This window comes from Lytechinus pictus, chromosome 8, assembly GCF_037042905.1.
Source record: "Lytechinus pictus isolate F3 Inbred chromosome 8, Lp3.0, whole genome shotgun sequence".
NCBI lineage: Eukaryota > Metazoa > Echinodermata > Echinoidea > Temnopleuroida > Toxopneustidae > Lytechinus > Lytechinus pictus.
Window position 1 is genome coordinate 22631923 of NC_087252.1, and position 27620 is coordinate 22659542.

The window sequence follows — 27620 nt, forward strand, 5'->3', positions numbered from 1 at the left end:
TGTTTAATAATGTTATGTGGAAATAAATGGAAGTAGAATATCAGTCTCTTAGTTCTTCGCCATGATCTTCTATTTGGTAAGCTTCGTTTATAACTGCCTCCAGTTCATTCTTGCTCTTCTGTTTATTAAGACCATCATCCTTCGTCTACGTTTTTTTTTTTTGAAACAGAGAAGAAGGTTATTAACATGGATAAAAAATAGCACCTAAATCTATTTTGAAAAACCACTTGAGAGACTTGAAACAACAATCCAGTGCCTTGTCAGGGAGGAGCGAGAGGCATATACTATATGGGCCACGAAATTTGGAAATGTGATGGGGCAAAAGAGGGGGCAGAACAACTATTGAAAAGTTAGATCTTACGAACAAGTTAGAACGAATCAAGAAGCCACTTGTGTCAAAAATTTGAAGGGGTTTCAGCGTGGCGTCTGCCCATGAAATTGGATGACATCTTTTTCATAGAAACCATCTAAGGACCACCACCTTAATCACCACCATTATCAACATTACCCATAAAACCTTCACAATTATCACCATTGTAAAGGCATCACCATCAACATTTTTATTTGTCATCGCTACCATTACTACCATCACCATTATCAACATTACCATTATCACCATAATCTTCACCACCATCACCATGATCACATTATTATAGCCGTCAGTGATCAACATTACCACCTGTACCGTCATCACCATACCCTAAAATGTCATCACCATCACTGCCATTACCACCATATGATCATCGTCATTACCATCACCATCATGATGATCATCACCTGGGATCATCAACACTCCCATCATCATCTCCGCTATCACCACCAGTTCCATCATCGTCATTATCATCATCCTCGTCATTTCCATAACCACCATTCACAGGGATGTCAGCTTAGCGTCTGCCCATGACATTGGATGACATCTTTTTCATAGAAGCCATCTCAGGACCACCACCTTAATCACCACCATTACCAACATTACCCATAAAACCTTCACAATTATCACCATTGTAAAGGCATCACCATCAACATTTTTATTTGTCATCGCTACCATTACTACCATCACCATTATCAACATTACCATTATCACCATAATCTTCACCACCATCACCATGATCACATTATTATCGCCGTCAGTGATCAACATTACCACCTGTACCGTCATCACCATACCCTAAAACGTCATCACCATCACTGCCATTACCACCATATGATCATCGTCATTACCATCACCATCATGATGATCATCACACGGAATCGTCACCACTCCAATCATCACCTCCGCTATCACCACCAGTTCCATCATCGTCATTTTCATCATCCCACGGAATCGTCACCACTCCAATCATCACCTCCGCTATCACCACCAGTTCCATCATCGTCATTTTCATCATCCCGTCATTTTCCATAACCACCATTACCCTTACATTTCCATGGCCGTTAGTCACGCTCATCCTCAAAATTATCATTAGCGTCACCACCACCATCACCACTAGCGTCATCGCTGTGTCCTCACCCGTAGCTTTTCCTTGATAGAGAAATACATGCAGGTTACACACAGAACGGCAACACCCTGTAGAGCCATGGCGGTACCAAAGTATAGGACATCCTGTATCGCTTGTTATCGTACACCCAGCAAGAACCCCTGTCGCCATCACTCATCTGCCAGTGGATGCATACCGAATTGATAAAGGCGCCAAAATAGATCGGAGCAAGGAAGAATCCTGTGTTGAACGAAGCATGCGCGTTAGAATAAAGAGTAAAGAATTTCTATCTCCTTCAGCAGTTTTACTTTAGGGTCGGCAATGCTGCTAAATAAAGTTTTGTTGGAATTCTCCTCCAATCATTCCATTTACAAAAAAAATATAATCTGAAGAAATCCTTCCCAGGGTCTGAGGTGCGCACTCATTTTTCCTACGACCCTTTCTTCCTATTTTCTTATATTGTACACAGCAAAAACTGTGGTGTTAACCGGTGTATACAGAGGACCACATCAGTTATTTTACACTGATGTTAAATTGACAGTGTTAGTTTAACACCTATGGGTGTACACCTTTGGTTGTTACATTTACACTCTTTGGTGTTATATTCAATCTCTAGGGTGTAATTTCAACACCTCAGGGTGTGGTCCTCTATTAACACCAATTGGTGTCAGTTTTAACACTACAGTTTTTACAGTGTAACACAGTTTGGGAGTTTGGACTTTCATTTCTTTAAAGTCTCCCTTCAATTTAAAACCCCAGAAGATGCAGAAGTGCAAAGTGCAATCTTGCCCATATCGGAATTAGGACCTCAAAATCTGCCTTTTTACGGAGGAGATAATGAGGCGAGATTTTAGTATAACGTTTGTTTTAACTATATAGACGCGTTGACGATGTTGAAAAAGACGCCGGATGCTCTTCATTAGAGTATAGCATTTTTATGCAACATTTTACGATAGTACCAGATGACTCTTGTCTTGTCTTGTCTCGGGTTAAGTCGGCATATGCAGACTTGCTGTACTCCGCCAACTTTATTGATGTGTGTGAAATCACCAAGTAAGCAGGTCACTTGCTAGGTTTTTGATTGAGTTTGGATTTGAAAGAGTCTAATTAGTTTATCAATGTTGTGTCCATGTTTAACTCGTTCCAATCTTTGGTAGTTCGAGGGAAGAAGCTGTATCTATGAGCATCCCTTTTGACTAGTAGACGCTGGAGCTTGATACTATTTCCTCTAGTCTGCCGGGTGTTTTGCTGGATGAAGTTTTTGGGGTTGATGGCAACAAGACCTTTGATTATTTGGAACATTAGGCTCAGTCTACTGTATTTCCGTCTGTCTTCCAATGAGTCCCATTCTAAGGCCAGTAACATGGTTGTGACGCTACTGGTTTGTCTGTAGTTCCCCATACAGAAACGAGCTGCCTTTCTCTGAATGGCTTCTATTTTCTGGGTATCCTTCTTGTAATGGGGATCCCATGCAGGGGAGGCGTATTCCAGGATTGGTCTCACCAACGTTTGGTAGGAAAGTTGTTTTATTTCCTTGGGAGCAGACCAAAAGTTCCTTCTCAGGAAACCGAGTACTCTGGAAGCTTTGGAGCAGACTTTGTTGATCTGGGCGTCCCAGCGCATCCTGTTATCCATTTCAACACCAAGGTAAGAGCATGTAGACACTTCTTGTAGTTTTTGGCCACAGAAGGTGTAATCTCTTTCTGTAGGAATCTGTACTGCCTTGGATGGTATTTTCATGATGACACATTTGGCTGGATTGAAGGACATGGCCCATTTATTCTGCCACTCTTCTAGTTTTGACAGATCGTCTTGGAGGATTTGAAAGTCATTAGAATTTGTGCCAGAAGTGTAAATGACACAATCATCGGCGAACAGCCTTGTCGTTGACAGGAGGCCATCAGGTAGATTATTGATGTACATAAGACTCGGACTCGTCGAGATCCTAGCTAGCTCGATGACGTACCCATGTGTTTCATATCCTCATAATGAAATCACTGTTGTTCAAGCTATATATTCTTTAAAAAAAAAGAGCAGCAAAATATACTGAGAAAACGTAATAAAGTAAAGAAACTACAGCTAGGCCTAACCCTTCTACCCGATGCCCTCAAAGGGGAAGTTCAACATGAAAAACAGTTTATTGTTTCTGTTTATTTCTGTTTATGGTAACTCCCGCAGGAACTCGGCAAGTCAGCATTTTGCTGGTAAACGTCAAGCTGGTATATATATAACCAGTTACCTCGGAAACATTTTACGTCTAGGTTACCTAATCAGTCATAGTGGCTGACGTTTTATAGACGACAGATATCACTCTCGGGCCTTTTTATCAAAGTGGCGACAATGGCAGAGTTGGGATTCGAACTCACAACCTTGCGATTATGAGTCGAATGCTCAAACCACTGGACCACACGACCCTGAAACGACTCTGAAAAATAGCACCAAAATTTTTTAAAGAATAATTGTGAAGATTTGAGAAAATTTATCAAAGATTAATAAAAGTTATTTTAAAAAAAAATTTGTAACGTCATATCTGTGCTGAAAGCTTCCCAACATGGTAAAATCAATTAAATGTTATTTTCTTTACATGGTTTTTTTTTTGTACCTTCAGGACCAATTACAGACAAGTTCTTTCACCCCTGCTTCTGAGACTTCATGGTGAACTTCCCCTTTAATTCGAACGCCCTCATTGGTACTGGTGGGGCAAGGAGAATAGATATGTAACTAATGAAAACAACTCTCATCTTCGTCCCTTCGACGTCGTTTTTACTTTTTACATAAGCATAACGTCAAGTCATCTAATTTTTTTATCGAGAAGTTTCATCTATCCCATCGTAATCTTTCAGAAATGACTTCAAATCGGAAGAGTTCTGAGACGAAGAGTCGGGAGAATGCAGCATTTCTCAAGATGCGGGTTGAAGAGGTATAAAAAGTAGGCCTAGTAAATTTCAGTCCCATACGTGAAGAATTATGCTGGCTTCTTTGTGACAGAATTGATTGCAAACGCACGCGCACCGATTAACATAGACAGCTGGCAGCCGTCTGTTTCGAGGAGTTTTTAAACATTTTTTTATTTTTTTAATTTCTCCTCATACACAGACGGCTCGCTATCGTGCAGCCACCATTAGGGAACTTACAATGCAAAATCCCCCCGTCGGGGCTCTTCAATTTTTGTCTTTAATGAATCAAACTTTTGAAAATTAACGCGACCGAAATGCAAATTAATATTCCCTCTTGGCATTAATTGCCAAAAAACGGGGAAAATCAAGTTAAAAGGAACAAAAACAGTGACTTACCTTGGCTGTCGCGCAACTTCACTGCCCTGTTTTATCCGAACTTAATACACATAAACATATGATTGAGTCCCCTGTACAGATGCAGATCGCGCTAGAACTTCGGTCTCTGTAGGCCTATTTGGTGAGCGAAGCCAACGGAGTTCAGCTGAACAACCAACATAACAGAGACCGAAGCTTTTGGTCTACGATTAACATTAAAATTTAAGACTCAAGTCTCAGAGCTGTGCCTCCGGGACGGTTCTGGTTGTACAATATTGATGTCTTGATTATAGAATTACAGGTGCATTTGGTGAATAAGTATAGCAGTAGGGTGTCTGAAGCCACACTGAAAAGTGTCGGCATAAAACAGGCTGATTTAGGACTAGGTCTCTAGGAGAAAATATGGCACATTTTTTTCGGGAGGTTCAGGCTACTAGAAAAATGTGATCTGAATTGATTATTAACTTGTGTTTGGCATGTATGGAAAGAGAAAATTCAGGGGCTCCTTTTGACAGTAAGGACAAGTTTATATGATCATTTTAAATAAGGATTTAGAGATAAATTGCAAACCCTTATTTTTGTGTGTTGAGATTGCCATTTCCCCATGCGTTTTCTATGACTATGGGAAAATTAAATTTCTGTTTTGCACAATTTTTTCACTTTGTCGCAATTTTTCATTGTGATCTGGTTTCCAAATCTTTATAAAAATCATACCATCAGAAAGAGCATAAAAAATTCTATTGGACTCTTTATGGACAAGTTTTTGGCATTAATAATAAATTTATGACAGCTCTCGGAAGCTAAAAATTTGGATTTGTGTGTGTCCATTTCTTAACTACACAGTCTATGGCAGAGAAATGCTGAAAATTGACCTAATTTCATTCTTCTTTTTTGCAGCCAATAATTTGATTTTTTTTCAAAAATGTTACATTTCTGTCAGTCTGAAGGTCATTTCTCTTCAAATTCACAAAGAAAATGTGATATTTTCTTGAAATAAGAAAAATAATTTTTTTCTCCAGACACCCTAATAGCAGCGTAAGCTACCCAGAATTTGACCATGCTGTTTTATATTATAGCTTTTTTAAACCCTTTTTTGCAATAATTTTGTTATGAAAATAAAATTTCTTTTCACACTGACTGTGCATCAATGTTGTTGAATGTTGTTTTCGATTTTGACTTGCAATGTTTATTTATTCCTATCTCAATATTTCATTCAAGAATCTTGTAATATATCGCCATGTTTTGTGCCATGCCGTGCCCGCCAGTTGTTTTGACAGAGAGCCCCGCCCTCTCTTCGACATAGCTAGGCATCCTCGGCTTACTTACAGCAACAAAAAATATTTAAAGCACTTGATTTGTCATAAAAAATACCTCAAAATAATCCTCAACACCTAAAACCTAATGAAACTTACCTAAAACTAAAAGTTACGGAAATTTCATATAACTTCTCCAAAAGTAACAAAATGGATGAAAAGTGTAGAAAAATGTGTTCGTAGACGAAATTGGTTCTCGCTCAGCTGTATGTCGCATGCAGGCGCGTTCACACTTAGTATACCCATCTTGTGTGTAAACATTGGTGTGCACTAGTGAAAATCCATGAAATTCATTATACAAGCCTACATGTATATATATGTGCCTTCTATTTTTTATAAAATTTAATGAGATCCTAATTTTGTTTTGGCCTATTTAGACCTGCCAACCAGTACGATTTAGCCGTATTTAGTACGTTTATGCAACCGAAATACGGCAGTACGTTTTTTCTTTGAAAAATATGTTTTTTTTTAAAAAAAAAAAAACTAAATCGTAATTTATTGAGAAAAATAATCTCTATATGTCTCTTTTCATAAAACGTGCACAAATATGGTTATTAGATCAATGTAATTTCATGTAACTTGTTTTTTTTTTCAATCATTTTGTTCAAACCAGGGTGAAGATATACACATGTTTTAATTTTTTTTTTTTCATCTGCAAGAGCAGTGCGCATTTTAGCTTGCATGCAGCTTGATCGCCGCGATGAGCGAGTGCGCCAAGCATTTTATTATGAAATACACTTTTTTTGGGAAAAATACAGTTTTTTTTATCACAAAATACAGTTTTTCATTCCCAGAGGTTGGCAGGTCTGCCTATTCTATGATGAACTTTGGGGCATCAAAAATATCTAGAGATGGAAGGACTCTGACTCCCTGGCCCGTATTCTGAAGTCAGGTTTAAGTTAAACTCAGGTTTTAAGTTGTGGTTTGAGTATGGACAGCCAAAAGTATCAAATTGTTAAATTAAGTTGTACGTTTCTTATGTTTGCTGTGCTCTTTCCTGATTCATCGATGGTGAAGACAATAATCTGTATATACTTCCTAGACAATTATGAATGATTTGAGAGCCAAATGAGCTGAAATATTATATCCCTACTGTTAGTGATTTATGTAACAATTGGCTGTCCATACTTAAACCACAACTTTATACCTGAGTTTAAGTTAAACCCGACTTCAGAATACGGACCCCTGAAATTTGTGTGAAATGAATGGGTGCATCGATATTGGGCACCATTCTTTTTTAATCTAAAAATGATAGGCCGTTGTTTATGCTCCTTCCAAGTCCAATTTTTGTATTCTGTTCTTAAAGGGATGGTCCAGACTGAAAATGTAAATAGAGTAAAATTCACAAAGCAAAATGCTGAAAATTTCATCAAAATCGGACAACAAATAACAAAGTTATTGACTTTTAAAGTTTATCAATTTTTGTGAAAACACTTATATGCACATCATCATAAATATTTATTAGGTGGGCTGATCATGATGTCATATCCCCACTTTCCTTTTTCTTATGTTATTACATGATATCATAATTGATTCATTTTTTCATATGTGTAAATGATTTGTCTCCATTATGATGAAATAAGTTGGGGCAATAAAAAACTAGTGCACTTAATCAGTTTCTCAATCCGATTGATTTAGTTCTTGGTAGAAAATTTTTGAATAAACCTAATTTCATGTAATAAAATGCAAAAGAACAAGTCTGGATATGACATCAGCCCACCTCATAAACGTAAAGACATGCCTAGAACTGTTTCACCAGAATAGTGCAAATCTTTAGATTCAAACACTTTTTTATTTGTTATCCGATTTTGATGAAATTTTCAGCAGTTTGCTCCGTGAATTTTACTCTATTTATTGAGATATAAATATCTCCAGCCTGGACTATCCCTTCATAAAAATACAATCCATACTCTTACTCATTGCATTACACCATCCAAAGTATGCACATCTTTTGATTCATGATATTCTCTGATATGATTCAGAAACACATATTTTGCAACATTGTTTTGTTGTGGAGTGCAGAAATCCAAGCAAGCATCTGTAAATTGTATTTTTTCATTTTTTAAAAACATTTTTTCCTCATAATTCCACAGCTTGAGTCGGAAGTAAGTTCTCTGAAGAAAAGACTTGATGGACTAAGAAAGGCTAAGAATACGACTGTTCTGAAGAAAGAGAAGGAGTATGTTTCGGTGGGAGCATCAGAATCAAATAGAGCAAGTAAAAGGTATTTCAATCACCTGTCTAATATTAATAAGCAGGTGCAGATCCATTAGGGTTGGACACAATACCAGTTTTGGGGCCATATTGTTTTTACACAATAGTCGGCCTCTCAAAACTATGGCTCGTATTCTGAAGCCAGGTTTAACTTAGACCATGGTCTAACTCTGTGCTAAAATTATGGGAAGCCAAAAGTGTCAAAATTTTTATTAAGTTGTATGTTTCTTATGTTTGCTGTCCTCTTTCCTGATTCATTGATGGTGAAGACAATCATCTTTTTATACTTCCTAGACAATTATGAATGATTTGAGAGCCAAATTAGCTGAAATATGACATCTCTACTGTTACTGATTTATGTAACAATTGGCTATCCATACTTAAAACACAACTTTAAACCTGAGTTTAAGTTAAACCCGACTTCAGAATACAGGCCTGGATCCATGCCTGCTATAAAGACCACAACCCTTGCGCGGAATTCTTTATTTAAATATTGAGATGATTGATACAGGAGCCTGCTACAAAGGCCACTTATTCATAAAAAGCAACCTTACTCAACTTTCTTTGGTGGTACAGATATATGGATAGTTGTCCTTCTGGGGGACTTAAAGGGGAATGAAACCTTTGGAACAAGTTGGCTTCTGTGGAAACAGAAAAATCAAAGAATAAGATCGAAGCAAGTTTGAGAAAAATCGGACAAATAATGAGAAAGTTATGAGCATTTGAATATTGCGATCACTAATGGCAATGCGACAAATATTTGTGATGTCACATGTGAACAACTTTCCCTTTGATGGGATATAAAATACCCTGAAAATGTCTATTTTTGCTCTTAGGGTGATACACACTCTTTATCCATAATGTATTCTTTGAAAATCTGTATTACATGCCCTCCTATAGAAAGAATATGTGATCTTCTCATAGATGTGATAAAAGAGGCATTTTTAAGTGAAATATATAGAAAAGTAATGGGAAAGTTGTTCACATGTGACATCACACATCTTTGTTGCATTGCCATAGTGAGGATCTCCATAGCATTGGTGATCGCCATATTCAAATGCTCATACCCTTCTCACTATTTGTCCGATTTTTCTCAAACTTTCGTTGACTGATCTGTTTCTTTGATTTTTCTGTTTTCACACAAGCTATCTTGTTCTAAAGGTTTCATTCTCCTTTAATTTTTGGTTAAAAACCTTTTCTTTCTTTTTTTTTCGCTTGTCAAATTTTTCCTCGGAAAAAATGTGCCCCCCCTCCCTTTGGAAAATCCTGGATCCGTCCCAGATTGAAGGTAAGGAATCTTAGACTAAATGGTTCATAAATCATACTTTTAAGTCTTGCCATCAGTCATAATTCTATCAGTTAATTGCAAATTCAAAGTTGAAATCAATTGCTGGTTCTTTTCTTGCACCAAGATATGGGTATAAATAGGACTTCTTTAGTTAACATTGATCTGTCACTTGTAAATTCTGAACATTTTCTTGCCACACCCCCTTTGATAGACGGTTTATTTCCAATTTGTCTAATGCCAATTGTCCAATTGCCAACTCATCTACTAACATTTGGTCAACCATCAATTTATCCACTCACCGCATGGTCTACTTTCATTTAGTCTAATGCCATTCCGTCTAACAACCAGTTGGTCCAATAGCAATTTATTCCATACCAGTTGGTCTAATTGATCTAAGTGTTAAATTGTGCAAAATGAATGAAAATGAAATGGATATTAGACCAACTGGTTATGAGACGAAAAGGTCATAGACGAAATGATGATTACACGAAGTGATAATTGGACTAGATGGATAATGGACCAAATGGTTGTTAGACGAAATGGCATTATACTAAATGAAAGTAGACCATTTGATGAGGGGACGAGACTGATAGCTAATAACTGACGTTATTCAATGTTGCCTGGGCAGATTAGGAAAAAAAACAATGCTTCTCTATAGTTCTCTGGAATTACTTTGTGTCCTTTTCATTCACATTAACAGGCCGTCCATTTCAGAAGATAAGAGCAGTGAACTTCAGAAAAAATTAAAAGATCTGAGTCTTCAACACGCAGACGAGATGAGTGCCTTGAAGAAGAAACACAGTGCCGATCTTAAAAAGTTGCAAGTAAGTAAAAACCAAAGACCAAAACAGACAAATGCAGCTGAGTGTATAATTTCAGCTCCTAAAAAGACTTCCTAAGCTCCTAAACATTGATTCAGGCTAATACTTAGCACACACAGTATATCTCCTGTGTGAATGGCATTTTGAAAATAATGCTCTTGAGGTTACAGGCATCTATCTGAGGTTAAATTCAAATTCATTTATTTCACAACTCTAAAAAGTATACAAGATACAATACATTGAGATCAAATCAAATCAATCAAAATTAATCCATAGTAATGGAGCAAATGTATTTTGTAAAATTATGACAAAGTAACAAAAATAACAGGTTACATAGGGTAATGAATGGGACGTAAGGGAGTAGCAAAATTCAAATAGGCCTATCTAGGCTACTCCCTGATTAACATTCATTACTGGAAAAATAAAAATAAAAATTAAAAATCTTGCAATCAACTTATTAGATTGCAAGAAACACGATTGACAAAATCAACCAAATCAGCAAACTAGTAAGGAATTTGCATAAAACAACAACTGTAACAAAAAAAATATGACGTTTTTGTCATTTTGCCTCCGACGAAGATTCTGCTAGGATCGAAAGCGTAGGCCCCTTTTTGACTTTCTAAAAAAAATATTAAAAACGTACACATAAAACAGGAAAGCTTATTCATTGAGAAATATATAAAAATACCACATACTTATAAAGTATAGGTAAACTTATCTACCCTCTCCTTCTCAGGGATCCATGTCACTCTGAAGCATTGATGATAATACCCATTTTAATAACAATGGTTATTCTTTTTTACAGGGATAAGCCACTTCAGTTCATTATGAATTGTTCTCCCAGTGGGGCCTGCAAAACATAATGTTATCATTACTCTTCTTTGTTAAAAATGTTGGGTGCTTGAGAAGAAGGCAGAATGTCCTATTTTCAAAGTCTATGCATGTAGTATGACTTGGCTGGGGATTGAACCCACAACCTCCTGGTCATGTGGTTTGCGTACTACCACTGCTGATTGATACCCTGATACAAAAGCTGCACCTTTTGCTAACATGACCTCAAACCTAACTATTATTTTCATATATTTTCTAAATAAACCCTTATCATAATCCTTGTCATTTATCTTGGAAGCTTCTTATTTTCAAGTGTAAACGTTTTCGTTGCCCTCCTTTTTAATATTGTAATTATATTTCTATATACGAATGTACAATTTGATAATGTTGTAATGATTGTCAAGAAAAAAAGAAATCGAATTTGAATTTTAGAATTTTCTTAATTTTCTTGCAAAAAGGCCAATATGAGGTTCTATTGTTCGCAAATTTTATCCGCTGAACCAATCTAATATTTATTGAATAGCTCATAATGAGATACTAGAATTATTCTAAGAATTTAGGCAAATATTCCATGAATCAAAGATGAGTAGAATATTGGCACTATTGCTAAAACACTCTATATAGATGATAAAATACAATTTATTATAAGTTTTGTTTGTCTCCTTTTCAGTTTAAATGTGACTTATAATTCTTTGAAAACATTTATCAATCAGAAAACACCTTTTTTTTAAGAATTGAGCCACCTTCCAAAGATTTGACTCAGAGCCCAACTTGCCTCTCAAGATAGGATCTGCTCAATGATGTAATTTCTTATCCCAAAAGTCTTTTCAGTCTATAAGTATTTTTATTTATTTTTTAATCCTGTTCTACATACAGTTGCAGGTTTAATACAATATCTACTCTTGTGGGTATTTGTACATTTTTTATCTATTCAATTATTTGCAAATGTATGATGGAATATATATCTTTAATACATTTCTTGTTCCTTGTTTGTTATGACAGTCTGAGAAAGCGAAGCCCACTACACCAGAGAAGTGCAATCACGAGGAAGAGATCCTCCGTCTCAAGGGTGAAATAACCGAACTGAAAGAGAAGAATGCCAGTTTGGAGGATGTAAACTCAGCACTCAAAACAGAGACTCTCTCACTTCATGCAAAATTTGAGGAACTTTTTACTGAGCTGAGCCTCAAGGAAGCGCAGTGGTGTGAGAAGGAGGAACAATTAAATCTCAAGGTTGGTCAGTTTAGAAGGGGATGGGGTAAAGTTAAGTTTGTAGGTGCTTTTTGTGTTTTATTGTGGAAGAAACATGGTTCATTGGGTCTGACTCTTGCCTTGTAATTGAAGGGGTTTTTTTTTGGTAGCAGTGAGTCTTTATTTCCAAGTCAATTTAAAACTTCTTTAATTCTTACTGAGGTGCTAGCATCCTTTGGCAGAACATCAATATACACTTTGCCACTCTCCACCCAGGTGTTTGATGGGTACTTAGGAAGATGCAAAAGCCAAGGTTTCATATCTAGCGATTTGAGCATGGAAGCTCTTGGATTGCTCCACAGGGAGTGGAGGAAGTGCATAAACTGTGTACTGGCAAGCCATAATTTCTTGGTTCGGGAATTGTGTATAGCTGTATTACTGACCGGAAAACCTGTTCATTGTCATTGCCTTATTTCAACATTCAGCTAATGCACACAAAAATATCTTATCAGGGATGTAGTCGAGACTGGCTTCGAGGCCACATTTTGCAGGCCTTGGCCTTGACCTGAGTCGAATGTTAAAAGTCTATGGAAGAAGGTTTTCTCCAGTGGCCTGGAGTGTTTAAAGGAGAATGAAACTCTTGGAGCAAGTTAGCTTTTGTGAAAGCGGAAAAATCAAAGAATAAGATCAACAAAAGTTTGAGTCAAATAGGACTAGCAATAGAAGAGTTATGAGCATTTGAATGTCGAGATCACTAATGCCCTGGAGATCCTCCCATTGGCAATGCGACCAAGATCTATGATGTCACAGATGAACAACTCTCCCCTTTTGGACACTGAAAATATACCCCAAAACATCTCTTTTTGCTCATTCTAATTATATGACAAACGATTCATCAATGATATAATGTTGGGAAACCTCTGTACTTGTCCTCTCATAAAGAGAACACCTCACCTTGTGATAGACTCTATAAAAGTGAGAATATAAGTGAAATAAGTACTAAAGTAATGAGGGAGTTGTACGTGTGTGACATCACAGATCTTGGTCGCATTGCCAATGGGAGGAACTACATGGCATTAGTGATCTCAATATTCAAATGCTCATAACTTTCTTATTATTCATTCAATCTTCCTCAAACTTTCAACAATATGTTTCTTTGATTTTTCTCTTTGATATGGATTCAGCTGGTTTCAAGGGTTTCATTCTCCTTTAAGGTTCTGAATAATCCAACAGACTAAAGTGCCTTGTCATAACTTTGCCCATCAAGGAGGAACTTGTAAAGGATTAGATGTATACAGTGTATTTTAATATGTTTTAAATTGCCCATATTGTTCAATATAAATGTCAAAATTTGACGATGGACGGATGTAATTCAAGTAAAAAAAGATTTCTTATCTTGAAACCACTACTAATTCATATCGTGCACATTCTGTAAAAAAGTTCTTCTTTTTTTTCTTCACCCCCTCCTCCGCAGCTCAAGTTACAATGGGGAGAAAAGTACCGGGAGTGGATGGAAGCGACAGAGAAGAAGATTGCAGAGCTGCAAAGAGCCAATGAATATTTGTAAGATATATGTTTCTTTTACTTCCATTTTCAAATTTGAAATTCTTTGTCCCCAGCTTTGATGTTTCAAGTTCATTCTCTTTTTTATGTTTTATATTTTTTACATCATTACTACTATTTCTGTGTTTGTAACGGGTTTTTCTATAATCTTAGAATAGTTGCATTATAGGTTAAATGAGCATTATGATTATGAAAGGGATATTTGAATTCATTTATTTTACATCTCTCTTTTTAAAAAAGATACAATATATACAGTAAGTATTACATATTACAGGCCAGAATTAATATTAAGTAAAAAGATCAATGAATTGAACTACATGCTTGACTATACAATCTTCTATTTCTATTCATACCTGTCAACATTTTAACAGCTACTATTTAATTTCATTATGCATGCATGTTTGAAAAGAAAAAAATTGTTGAAGCCCCATGTAATAAAGAAAATTACAAAATACAGCAAATTTACCATTATAGTAACTACCATTGTAGCCTTGAATTTCATTGGCTGCTAAGCCCTGTTTAATACCATGTTACAGGCGTTTACTTTAATTGTGAATCTTTTATGAAATGGGTCCCAGAACTGTTTACTCAGATCCATTCATTCATTCATTCATTCAATTCGGTTTATTATGAAAGACATTGTAAAACAGTCCGAAGACTGACACATACAAAGTTAACAGAAAAAAGGAAAAATACATTAAATTATGTACCTACGAATTAACAAAATATAATAAGAACAGAATAGTAAGATTGAATATTGCACTCGAGGTTCTACACATTACATAAATATAATTAAGGGGATAATGCTATATAAAGAGAAAATAGAATGACCTATAAAAACACACAAAAATATTGGGATATGTATTATGTTGATTGATTTCAATGTAAACTGAGGGGGGAAAACTTTTGTAAGTTATGAAAAAGGAGGTAAAGGGTGAAGGGAAGAAAACAATGTCATACTTTTACACACAAATTATATACGAACATGAACAAGGGTTGACATTGACTTCAATGGCATATACAGAGGCAAATATCACAGAGCAGCATTCAATAATGCTGTGACATGAGGGATAGTTGAGTTCTTATATCTCTGAGTTCTGCATCGCGGTAAGTCCAGAAGATGCGCATTACGCAGGGCCGAACTGTGTCGCGAAACAGATTGACGTGTGGGGGGTAACATGTCTCGATGGCAGTGAGATTTGAGAAGACCAAGTCCAAAACTCAAGATGAGATCCTTTCTGCTTTCACATAATGAAGGGAGGCCAAAAAGAGTGAGTTGTTGAGAGTATGAAAGAGATGACGGATACAAAATCATACAAAGAGCTTGTTTTTGGAGTCTTTCAATTTCGTCACTTTGTGTTTTAGTGATTGCAGATCCCCAAACCGGAACACCAAACTCCAACAGTGGACGAATGTACACTTTGTAGATATTTACGAGATCATGCTTATCAACACCAAATTTCTTTAGAATGCAGAGGATATACAGTCTTCTTGAAGAGCGTGAAATCATGTGTTGGACTTGATCATCCCACTTGAGATCCGAACGAATCATCACACCAAGAAGGGTTAACGAGTTGACACGTTCCAAGTGACAATCCTTGATTGTGATGTCTAGCTGGGGTGGAGGGACCTTCAGGAAGGACACTTGCATGACTTTGCACTTTTCGGGTTTAGGCGTAACGTCATTTGAGATGCACCATTGACTCAGCAAATTAACATGGTCCTGCATGGAGCTTTGCTGGTTCTTTGGTAAAACCTCCACAACGCTTAAGTCGTCTACATACTTCCATCGATACCTTGTACTTATAGCAGCATCATTGACGAGTACAAGGAAGAGGATAGGCCCAAGTTTCGTACCCTGGGGCACTCCACAAGAGAGACGCAGATGACTAGATGAGTATCCCTGATGTCGAACCATTTGATAACGCTCCGACAAAAAACTACAGACGGTAGGTAAAACAGAAGCATCTACTCCCAGATTGATCAGCTTTTCAATTACCTTGGTGTGATTGACAAGGTCAAAGGCCTTTGTGAAATCAATTGTACAAATGTTGGCGTAACATCCACTGCGTTCCAAACTCCTGTAGATGAGATCCAGCATATCTACAAGATAATGATTGATTGAGCTTCCTTTCATATTGCCATATTGAGAAGGATCAATGTGAGGCCTGAGATCAATCATCAACCAGTCTGCCAGAAAGCTCTCAAATAATCTGGACAGGACAGAGGTGATCGAGATTGGACGAAGCTGGTCAAGGCAGGTGACTCGTTGAGTTTTAGGAACAGCGCAAACCGATGCACACTTCCATTTCGCAGGGAAATAACCGACTTTCAGGCATTCATTGAATATCTTGCTCAACGGTCCTGAAATTTCCAATGCGAATTCCTTGAATAGACGAGTAGGAACATCATTGGGATGAGGTGCCTTCGATGCGTTGAGACGTTTAAGACGCTTATAGACCTCATGTTCCTGGATTACCGGCGGGGATGAAGGGGCTGGGAGATACGCTGGGAGGGCTGACAAGTCTAATGGAGGCAACACGTTGCAGACTTGGGCAAAATGAACATTAAGATTCTCTGCTATCTGACGAGGGGATTCATCCTCAGGACCCAGGGAAAATGACGGCTTCTTGGTCATTCCAGTAAGAGACCGTATCTGTCTGTGCCACTTTCCTGGTTCTGATTGTTTCAGATGCTCGACCTTGTTACGGAAATAGATTGATTTAGCTCTGCTAATTTCACGTTGAACTTTATTCCTTAGTTGGTGGTATCGATCAAACTTTCTACTTCTATAAGCTAGTTCACGCTGGTTAATCAGACTTCGAATTTTTACATTGAACCACGGTTTGTCTCTTGCTCTCCGTCTAAAAGATTTCTCAGGAAAGCAACGTTTGTACTGCGTCATGAGCGTACAGTGGAGAATATCAACCATTTTGTCAGGATCACAAGTGGCGTTAAGCTCTTCCCAGCTTAAGTCGGTGATCCATTGCCCAAACACCCGAACAGAAGAATCACGAAAGGGTCGTATTTTTAACTTGGAAATCTTGAGAGGTTGGATACAGTCATGTGGGCGCATAACAACAACTCGGTGGTCACAAGAAGCAATCGGAGCATGTATCACAGGGTCTTCAAACAAGTCAGGGAGGTTAGTCAGGATTTTATCCAAAACTGAATCACCCCTGGTTGGTTCGGTAACTACCTGTGTCAAAAGAGCATTCTGTTCAATGACATCTGTGACGAGATCATTAAAATCTCCCATGACTAGGGTCAAGGCTTCCTCTGTAGAGTTGATCAAATCAGTCATTTGGATAATGTGCTCAGTTATTTCTTGACGATACGGAGAACGAGGCGGAGCATAGACAACACAAGCATAAATGTTCTTCGCTAGATGAATAGTCGAAGATGAACTCAGTTTTACCCAAATAATTTCCAGGTGTGGTGGAACCAAATCGTTGTACACCAGACGTGAGTTTATGTCATTTCTACAGTACAACGCGACACCCCCTCCAGTTCGATCCACACGGTCACCCCGATGTAAAGTGAATTCATGTAAGTCAAAGCAAGATGATGGCTTGTCAGGAGTGAACCAAGTTTCAGTTACTGCGATTAAACTGATACCACTGTACTGGGAGACAACAGTTGCCTCAAAATCGTCAAATTTGTTGCACAATGACCTGGCATTTAGAAGTAGTATTGAGGGCAATGCTGACGAACCACCACCAGTCTTAACATGAATTAAAGTTCTTTCTCTTTTTGATTGTGGAAAGAACAGTTGACGAGAATACATATCAAGTACTACGCTTATTTTCCGTCTTGTTTTCTTGCCAGCCCGACATCCTCTTTTTCTGCGTGCAATACCAAGAGTATGTATTGTAGAAAAGACATCTTGTGGTAAATGGGGTACTGGCTGTAAACTATTCCGTAACTTGAAAAGTTCATCGCGAGTATAACGCAACAATCCGTTATTCGGGCGATTGCTCCCGTCCGAAGTTATGCAATTAAGCGACATCACGAGTAACAACATGAACAAAGCACCAAGTAACAAAAGCGGTTCGAGTGCGGACGACCAATTGTAACGTCTATAACAATGGCGTGACATGTTAGTGTACGGTACTCACTGTTCCATTGAATGAAGAAGTTTAGCAGTAGCAGTTAAACGGGGCAACGAATGAACGCAAAATGTCATTTAATGATTCCACAAAAAATTATTGACAGTTCACCAAACCAGTCCATACAATCCAATAAGCACAATCATATGTCCAAACATTGAAAAATCCAAAGTAAAAACATAAATTCTGAGTAAAATAGGAGATCAAATGAGAGAGTAAATAAAAAACGGTGCTAGCTGTAAAAACAGCGCCCTGAAACTATCTGATCCAATTTCGTTTGTCAGTTCTTCTTACTGTATATGAAATATAATTAATGAAATGGTAGGACTCTATTGTAATTTGGTCAAGCATATCACTAGATTTTCATTATTTCTTGGGACCGTATGCTTGTTTATTCGTTTCCTTGTCATCTCAGTGATCAGAGGAATTTCATTTGCTGTATCATTCTCTAGTATAAAGATGTTCATAGTCAGCCTACTTCCATGTTGATGCAAATTTGCACGCTGCCAGTTGTATTGTTTGCTTTTACTTCACACAGTAACCATACTCTTGTATTGAAAATCAAATTTGTGTATCTTTTGCAATTAAAACCGTGTAGATATTTCGTGGGTCAAACTGCGCACTACGATGCGCACTGACAAGACTTAAAGTGAGGGAGAAATGGCATTTGACAGGGTCAATTAAACTCTTATTCTGCAGTTACCATGATTTGTGTTTGTGTTTTGAATCGTGATTCCTGTTTGTGAATCTAACTTATGACATATTTTAAACTCTGCCTTTTCTTGTTTCTTACCTTGTTTCTTTCTTTCATTTCCAATGCAGACGAACCTGTCTTAAGAGTCCATCAGGGGATTAACGGTACGCAGTCTTCCATCTTCAGTTTACACCAAATAGACTTTTGCTGCCCGGGTATTCTAAACTCAATTTAAAGTCCGTCCTCATTGACCTTTCCTTAGGAGAATGATGCAATTGGCTTTCACCGGCCGTTGTGTAAAGCAATGGAAATCCCTGTGAAAGAACTGCATGTTTAGGGCTCAGCCAATTGTGCTGTACCATTGATTTGAATCACAGAGATATCTTTGCCGGATTCTTCGGACGGAGGATGATATGATAATGTCTGCCACCTCGTGAGGTTAGGAGAAGAATATGCATAGCAATTATACAGAATGTCTATTTGCTTTAAAACCTCAGTTCTGCTCTGTCTGATGGTCAGTTCCTGTGACCTGTTCTTCGTCTACTGTACGTTTGGTCTCATCCCACAGGGTTTAATCTTAGATTGCCTATGACTTTACTGAAAACAGGCTGGAACTAATAATAATAGCTGGATTTATATAGCAGATTTTGCCTGAGGATGTAAAATGCTGCTATTATGAGCCTAGCTTTAGCTCCAGCTACCATCACTGGCGCTCAGTGCATGCAAGGAATTAATCCTGCCAGGTACCCATTCACCTCACCTGGGTCGAGTGCAGCACAGTGGGGATAAATTTCTTGCTGAAGGGAAACACGCCAAGGCTGGGATTTGAACCCACTTCCCTCTGATTGGAAGACGAGAGTCGTAACCACTAGACCACGACGTGCCCACAGTCGATGAATACAGTAGTTTTCTTCATAATCAAAATATGAATAGGAGCCATCTGATGTTGTGCTATTTCACTGTTTACACATCATCAAATATGTTAAACCTGAATTCAGAATACGGGCCAATATTTGTCCAATATGTATTATATGTGACCTGCCACCCTGAAACCAACAATAAGTCGACCAAAATGAAATTCTGAGATTTTTATTGAGCTTGAAAATTCACTTCCTAAGCTTTAAAATGATATATAATATGTTCAAATTGACCAACAATAACCATTACAAGTACTTGTTTGAATGCAGAGAAAATTAAGCAATAGTTTAAAGAAATAAGGGAGAAAACAAGGTTTGAAGTTTGGGGTTCACTCAAGCATGGGATGTGCATACTGTGTAATTTCAGTAAAACTTTTAAGCAGTCTGAAAAAGTTGTGTCCAAGAAACTCTTGTATCTTTTCTTTATTCAACTTCACGACTTCAAATTTTGGCGGTATGAAGAAGAAGAATTGTTCTTTCAGATAAGCTATTTTTATGATTTTTGGTTTTTGAAGGCCAATTTACTATTTTGGCTATTTACAGAGAACCTTACCTGGTGGCTTATTGATGGTTTTGGGGTGGTAGGTCACATATCATTAGGCCAGTTAATAATGATCCCATTTTGGGGTCAATTATATTCTGATGTATTAGCTTCCTAACTCATTTTATGACCACGCAAATGAAGGCGACTGCACACCTTGCGATTGGTCTGCGATTTAATTTTGGAATAAACGTAGTAGAATCTGATGCTAATATTGAGACTTGGAATATCTTACTGTGTAATGTTCTAAATCATCGTACGAATCCCTATGTTCAAATCTGTGACTATGCTATCATCCTTTATAAGCAAATTTAATATCTAGTCGTAATGACGTCATAGCAGTCGTACAATTGGCTACGATTTGAAACTAATTTGGCCATTACTCCAAAATAAAGGCTTACAATCTTACAAAATGGTTATATTAGTATTCTTTCAATTAATTTTAACTTCAAATAAAATGACATGTTCCATTCACATTTTCAGAAAATGAGCAAAATGCGATTTGTTCCAAAATCAGATCGCGAACAGTCGTAAGGTGTGCGGCGGCCTTAATACGTTATGGCTGACTGAATCAACCACTCTATGCTTGGTAACAATACTTTGTATTCTCTTTTTTAGTGATAAATTCAGCTCAGTATAAACACAAACTTATAATCCTAATAGTCCCTTGGTATTTTTAGTCTTGTTAGTCCGGGAGAGACGCCCCTTTAACGGAAATGACCAGTCCAGGGGCTTTATTTTCTTCTGATTTACACTCAAATTCTTATTTCATGCATAAATTAGCATAAGTAAGTATGAAAAAATATTGTTATTTTTTCGAAATGGAGCTATGCAACCCCATAGATTATTTATTTCATAAATTGTTGTTTTGAACACACAATTTGTGGTAATATTTATTGAAGATCAATTGCCTACATGTATGTGTGCATGTATATTTTAAAGAATAAAATGTTTTTTAATAGAGGGAGCTCATGATATTATGTGGTCTTATTAGGTTCACTTCAAAATTCCCAATTATGTAATGAAATTTATATTACATTCACTACGCATTTGTTACTTTCAACAGATTGACAATTGTCTAGTGATATTCACTTCACTTGCCTGAAGAGATGAAGGACTAGGCATATCTGTGTGTATATTGTGAATGAGTGTAGGGTTTTCCGAACAAATAATTGCTAATGTCTAGATCTAGACTAAATTGCATCAAGTATTAAGCAGTAGAGAACTGTTTGTTTTGATGACACTTTCAAATGAATTTCCAAATCATTGATTTCATAAATAGTTTTTTAGAGAATGATTTAATACAGTATTTCAAACAGGGCTTTCAAAATAAACAGTATTATATTTTGTAGTTTATATTTATAATGCAAAGAAATTATATATATTTGATGTTTGAGATAAAAAAAATCAGATGTTATTAATATGTGATGTTTTTTTAAATGACTGTGGAATAATTTGTCATTGAGATGCCTTGATTTTTAGGCATTCATTGTGAAAGCTACTGTTATGATAGAACAGGCATATTCCGTCCACACCACTGCTTACAAACATTTGATACTTAGAATGGATACATCGATGTTTCCGAACACAGGTTGCCATTTTGAAATTTACATAGGCTTAGGGATCTCAATTGTAAAACAGCCATAACTTTCTTATTGCTTGTCTGCTTTCTTTCAAATTTGAACCATTCTGTTTTCCTTTTTTTTATCTTCTCTCTCACACAATATTTTCGGACCAAGGTTGGATTTCCATTAGGGCAGTTCCATGAAATATGTACATGTACATCCGACCCCCTATATGTGGGACCTTCATGAAATTTTCTGCCTCTGATTTCTTGTTCTTTTGACAGTCTGTAATCTCAAAGGACCACGACTTGGTCAGTTTATGAAGTGAAGTAAGACTTGAGGAAAATGGGGTCGGACGTACAAAAAGGTTGATCATTTTATGGAATTGCCCATTAACGCTTTGTATTCAGATCCAAATTTTGTCTTCTATTTAGGTTGTCTTGCTTTTGTCTTTTAAAATGAGCCTAAAATGTTTATTTCTCTGGTATTGGTTCATGTCTTCGATACTTCTCCGGGGGGGGGGGGGGGTCTACTCAACTATATTGCATACACACGACCAAAAAAAACACATAAAAAGGGTACTTTTGCTTATCATGGCACATCACGTGCGTGACACATTTGAGGTGTCAAAAAGGCAAATATCCAGCAAAAAGGGTATGGTTATGGGGTAAACACTTATAGTTTTTACGGATTATACTTGTTTAGGGGGCAAAATTGTCAAATTTTTTTAGGGTGGGTTTGTAAAACCTGTGGTCGCGTGTGTGTACAGCAATGGAGTGGCCCCCCTGGGACTTCTCCAGTCTATTCTTGAAGCTGTGCAAACTTGGTGCATTCAACAAATTATTCCTCAAGCGGATTCAGAGATTTCCTCATTCTCAAAATGATTTTGTACTTTTCTCAGTGACTGACCTTGTGGTGTACAGTTTAATCCATGATTTCTTTCTGATGTTTGATAATTGTTGTACTTGTATTCATATATTTAGAGAGAACTTTCGTCAAGATTATGTTATGTTGAAATGTGTGTATGAAATCATGTTTATGAGATCTATCCAATGAATTTACTATCATTTTTATGAAGTTACTAAAGAGGCCAGAATAGATGCAAGCTAGAATTTTAAAATTGATTCTTGAACTAGATTGTCTTTAATCAGGCAAAAACTTAAAATCTGACTTGATTATAGGTATTGTACTGTCATGGTCAAAAATTTGATCAGGGGCATTCTTTTTATAGCTGTAAAACAACATATCTAAAATGTTTTTTCGTCTAATGAAAACATCTTGAAACAGCTTGTAAGTACTGTAAAGGCTTTAAAGTCTGTACAAGTACTTGCAAACCATTTCAAAAGGCCTATGTCTAGTTGTGAGCAATTTGTGAAGTCTTTAAAACTATATAATAGGCAAATAGTAATGATGTCATCATCGTAGATTCTGAGTAGTGTGCTGTGCAAACTTTTCACTCGAATGCAACAGACGACACTCATATCTGTACAGAGGTCCTGAAATCAAAACAGGAAGATTTATATGTGCTAGTCTTGTGTGAAAACCCACTTGTTGATTAAAGTTTCAGTCAGGGTATGTGCTTGCAGACTAGACTCCGACATAGTTTAAGCAAGCCAAATGAAAATTAGCTGACTACCTAGTAACCAGGAATGACACAACATTGGGGGTGTAGGGCAGCTGCCCCTATAGCTTTTCAAGAGGTCAACAAAAAAGAGAGGGGGGATCGAAACAAGAATAAAGGGGCATAGATCTCAAGGAGAGAGTTTTGCAGTGTGTATTTCAAAGAATCAGTCAATAAAATTAAACAAGATGATGTCACCTTTCGGTCATCCTTGTCTGCAGGCACAGACCCTGATTGAAACTCCGATCACCTAGTGGGTCTCCACAAAAGACTAGCACATATAAAACTTGCTGTGTCCGTTTGGGCCTTCAGCACACAAGTTACTTGTAGGCTGTGTATTCAGACCCCTTAACTCGAGTGAAGTGTTTGCACCACAGACTGGAGCCATCCTGCCTCTCTGCTATTAAAATAACCTTGCGTCGCCCCTTCAGACCACAATGTCATGAAAAAGATGAAAATTTCCCATATGCAAATTAATTTAGGGAAAAGACTTATGTAATACTGGTAATAGAATATCTTGTGTTGCCAATGACTCGATTCCTGCATATGCCCCACCCCCCCCCCTTCCTTGGTATAGTACTTTATGTAGATTTTTTTTTTAAAGAGAAAAATGTCAACATTTTGGGACTTTCACATATTTTCTTACTTTTACTCTGACAATTTTTGACAAAGTGAAACTACAAAAAATCGTCAGACTTGTTATATTATGTGATAGAGAATCAGTATGCATCATTGTGCTTCCCCTTAAGTCACAACATAAATGTATGTGTACGTTAACAGTGTCACACTTTTAAATTCATTTTCTTGGAATAATTCATCATTGTTTAAAATAATATTGCAGTATTGAGGGCCTTAAGGTATGCCTGAAAACAGCTGTAGTTTTTTTAAGATTTGTGCTTAAAGTAATCCCATATAATGAGCGTCCCTGTTTTAGTTGGATCGGCTTAGTTGAATTGCATTTGTAGATTATTATTTTGCCAGTCCTATTTTACTTATTCTGAATAGTATTATCAATATTGTGTTCAATGTTTTTTTTTATTGTTTTATTTTGCTTGCAAAGTTTCATCTTTGTTATTAGAATATGTTTTTTTGAATTGTCATAGTGTTTTTGACAAGTTGTACAATCATGGAAAAATAATGTGAAAATACTGCACACCTCAAACAGATTTGTTATCACTTATGAAAAATAATTATTTATGTCTGAATTAACATTGTTATTTATTATCTTGTGTGAGATATAGTAATGTTCACATTGAGCTAATGTATTTTCTATGTGTTCAACATAAGATTACATGAAATTATTAACTTTACATGGAATGGTTGATTAATTTATTACATGAATTTGTAATAAACATTTTTAAAGATCTATACATATACATTTCACATTGTATATTTGTCCTGTTTTTAATTGTTCAATTATGTATTAAAAGCTTTTGCATGGGTATAATTTTTTTCCTCCTGCTTCTTCGTCTTCTTCGTCTTCTTCCTATTCATTGTCCTTCTTTTTTCTTCTCCTAATTATTTTCATCTTCTTTCTTCTTTTGTTCTTCACTCTATTCTTCATCATCTTTTTCTTCTCCTCTTTCTACCCCTTCTTATTTTTCTTCTTCATCTTTGTCTTCTACTACTCCTCCTTCTTCTTCTTCTCCTCCTATTACTTCTTCTTCATCTTCTTCTTTAATCTTTTTCTTTTTCTTTTTATTCTCCGTCTTTTACTTCTCCTTATAATTTTTCATCTTCTTTCTTCTTTTGTTTTTCACTTCCTTCATCTTTTCTTCTCCTTCCGTTCTCTTTCTACTCCTTCTTTTTTTCTTTGTTTTGTTCTTCTGCTTCTCCTTTTATTCTCCTGTTTTCTTCTCCTTATTTTTCATCTTCTTTCTTCTTTTGTTCTTCACTTTCTTCTTCATCTTTTTCTTCTTCTCTTTCTACCCCTCCTTATTTTTCTTCATCTTCTACTCTTACTCCTTCTTCTTCTCCTTCTATTACTTCTTCTTCTCCTTCTTCTTCTTCAATCTTCTTTTTCTTTTTATTCTCCTCCTTTTACTTATCCTCATCATTTTTCATCTTCTTTTGTTCTTCACTTTCTTCTTTATCATCTTTTCTTCTTCCGTTCTGTTTCTACTCCTTATTTTTCTTCTTCTTCTACTCCTATTCCTTCTTCTTCTTCTTCAACTCCTCCTTCTATTCTTCGTCTTCTTTTTCTTGTTATTCTCCTCCTTTTTCTTCTCTTTTCTACTAGCTCCTGCTTATTCTTCTTCATCTCCTACTGATACTTTTTCTCCCCCTCCTTCTACTCCTCCTATTCTTCCTCTTCTTTTTATTCTCCTTTTTCTCCTTCTCTTTCTACTAGCTCCTGCTTAATCTTCTTCTTTACTTTTCCTTCTCCTTCTACTCCTCCTTCTATTCTTCCTCTTCTTTTTCTTCTCTTTCTACTAGCTCCTGCTTATTCTTCTCCTTTTCCTCCGGCCTCCTTCTACGACCCTTTGTTTTTCCTCGATGAAATTGAGACTACATCGACCTTTCTGTGCTCATCATTTTTCTTTCTTCCCCTCCTATATCCTTTATTTTAATATCTTTTTTCTTTCTTCAATTCTTCCAAAATGTACAACAATCCCCCTTCCCAGCCCCTGATCGATGCACGTACTTGTGTACAAAAATCACCGGTAGTCAATCGATTGCGGATCGTGCGTGAACAAAAACCCGGAGTAGAGGTTGACATTTGAAATAGGAATGTAAACAGACGCGCAGCCTTGATTTGACAGAACGGGAAATGAAACATTATCAATATCATATTTGGTGTTCGTGGTGAGTTTGAAGTTTTAGCTAGATGATATTTTTCGTAAACTACATGTATGCTGTAGATTTTGATTTTGTGATTGTTTGCGTCAAGCGCTTCATTAATCAAATGAAACTATAGACGGAAAAATATATTTATTTTTCATGAATGAGTGGGACTGCGCTGTCAGCTGTCGCTGGCTAGTGCTAGCGGCTGCGCTGCGATCCCGCTGGCGATGCGCTGCTCAGCTCAGCCAGCATCAGCGCTGTTGTCCCCAACGTTCTCGCCAGGTTCATTCTGACGCTTGGCGGCGCGAAGCGATGATACGCAAGCCGCGCAGCGGCCTTGGTGTGCGTGCGAAGCATGCACGGGGGGAGGGTCGCGGGAGGGGGGTGTCCCCCCTCCCTCGCGGAGCGCGGTAGCTATCGAAAATATCAAGTTCGACGAGCTTAGATTGCTGCTAAATGCACTACATTTTATGTCTATTTAATGCTTCTCCGGCCACACAGCCGTAACGGTTGCGCGAATTGCGATCGATTGAAGCAGAAAGGCAAGTCCTGATGAAAAAGGTCAAAAGAAAAGATTTAAATTCAATCTCATTTTATACTTACAGTTTATAGATTTATTCACATCAATGACATCGATAATGTACTCCATACTTTCCAATGTCTAGATCGCTACGTCCTTAGAAAGTGCGATTCATTTTGAGAATGCGTGTCAATGACCGACTACATCTACGGACCGCATGCGCGCCGCGCCACGCCCTTACTCAATCCAAAGATTGTTCCGACTTTGTTTGGAAGCCTCGGAAGAAAACTTCCGAGGCTTCCAAATAATGGGCATCGGTATTCATGAGACGATATAATTTGCATGTTTGTTTTGTTTTCAGATACTCACTGAAACTATGACTCTCATAATTAAGACTTCTGCTGATGATGTTTATACTAATAATACTGTATCCAATCAAGATTCGTTTATCACTGTCAATTATTGCTATGCTCATTTGTATTGTTCTATACTCGCCTATAAAATAATGAATGTGTCCATCACGAGCGGGAGAAATATTTTTAGTCATTCATCATACTTTAATATTACGATTTTGTTCTTATTATAATTAATTGCGATTTAAAATGTTTTAAAAGTAAAGCTTAATTGACAGGAAAGTAGATTTATACTCACTGTCAATTATTGCTATATGTTCATTTGTATTGTTCTATACTCGCCTATAAAATAATGAATGTGTCCATCACGAGCGGGAGAAATATTTTTAGTCATTCATCATACTTTAATATTACGATTTTGTTCTTATTATAATTAATTGCGATTTAAAATGTTTAGAAAGTAAAGCTTAATTGACAGGAAAGCAGATTTGTATTTTTAAATAATGCACTATGTAGGCCTACAAATACAGCGTGTGTGAAAGAGA

At 36.9% G+C, this 27620-nt stretch overlaps 2 protein-coding genes across 2 annotated transcripts in view; both read left to right on the plus strand.

Moving 5' to 3' along the window:
- The first annotated feature begins 4175 nt into the window (after positions 1–4175).
- LOC129266216 (uncharacterized) lies at positions 4176–24789 on the plus strand. Its single transcript, XM_064103784.1, has 6 exons — positions 4176–4398; positions 8157–8287; positions 10266–10389; positions 12220–12450; positions 13883–13971; positions 18903–24789. The coding sequence occupies exons 1-6, from the start codon at positions 4324–4326 to the stop codon at positions 18934–18936; spliced, it is 684 nt and encodes a 227-aa protein (XP_063959854.1). The 5' UTR covers positions 4176–4323; the 3' UTR covers positions 18937–24789.
- Positions 24790–26128: 1339 nt separating this feature from the next.
- LOC129266213 (trichohyalin-like) overlaps positions 26129–27620 on the plus strand; it is a 40175-nt gene continuing 38683 nt past the window's right edge. Inside the window, exon 1 of the mRNA XM_064103785.1 lies at positions 26129–26223. The gene's annotated coding sequence lies outside the window, so the exon portion shown is untranslated. The remainder of the gene's footprint in view (positions 26224–27620) is intronic.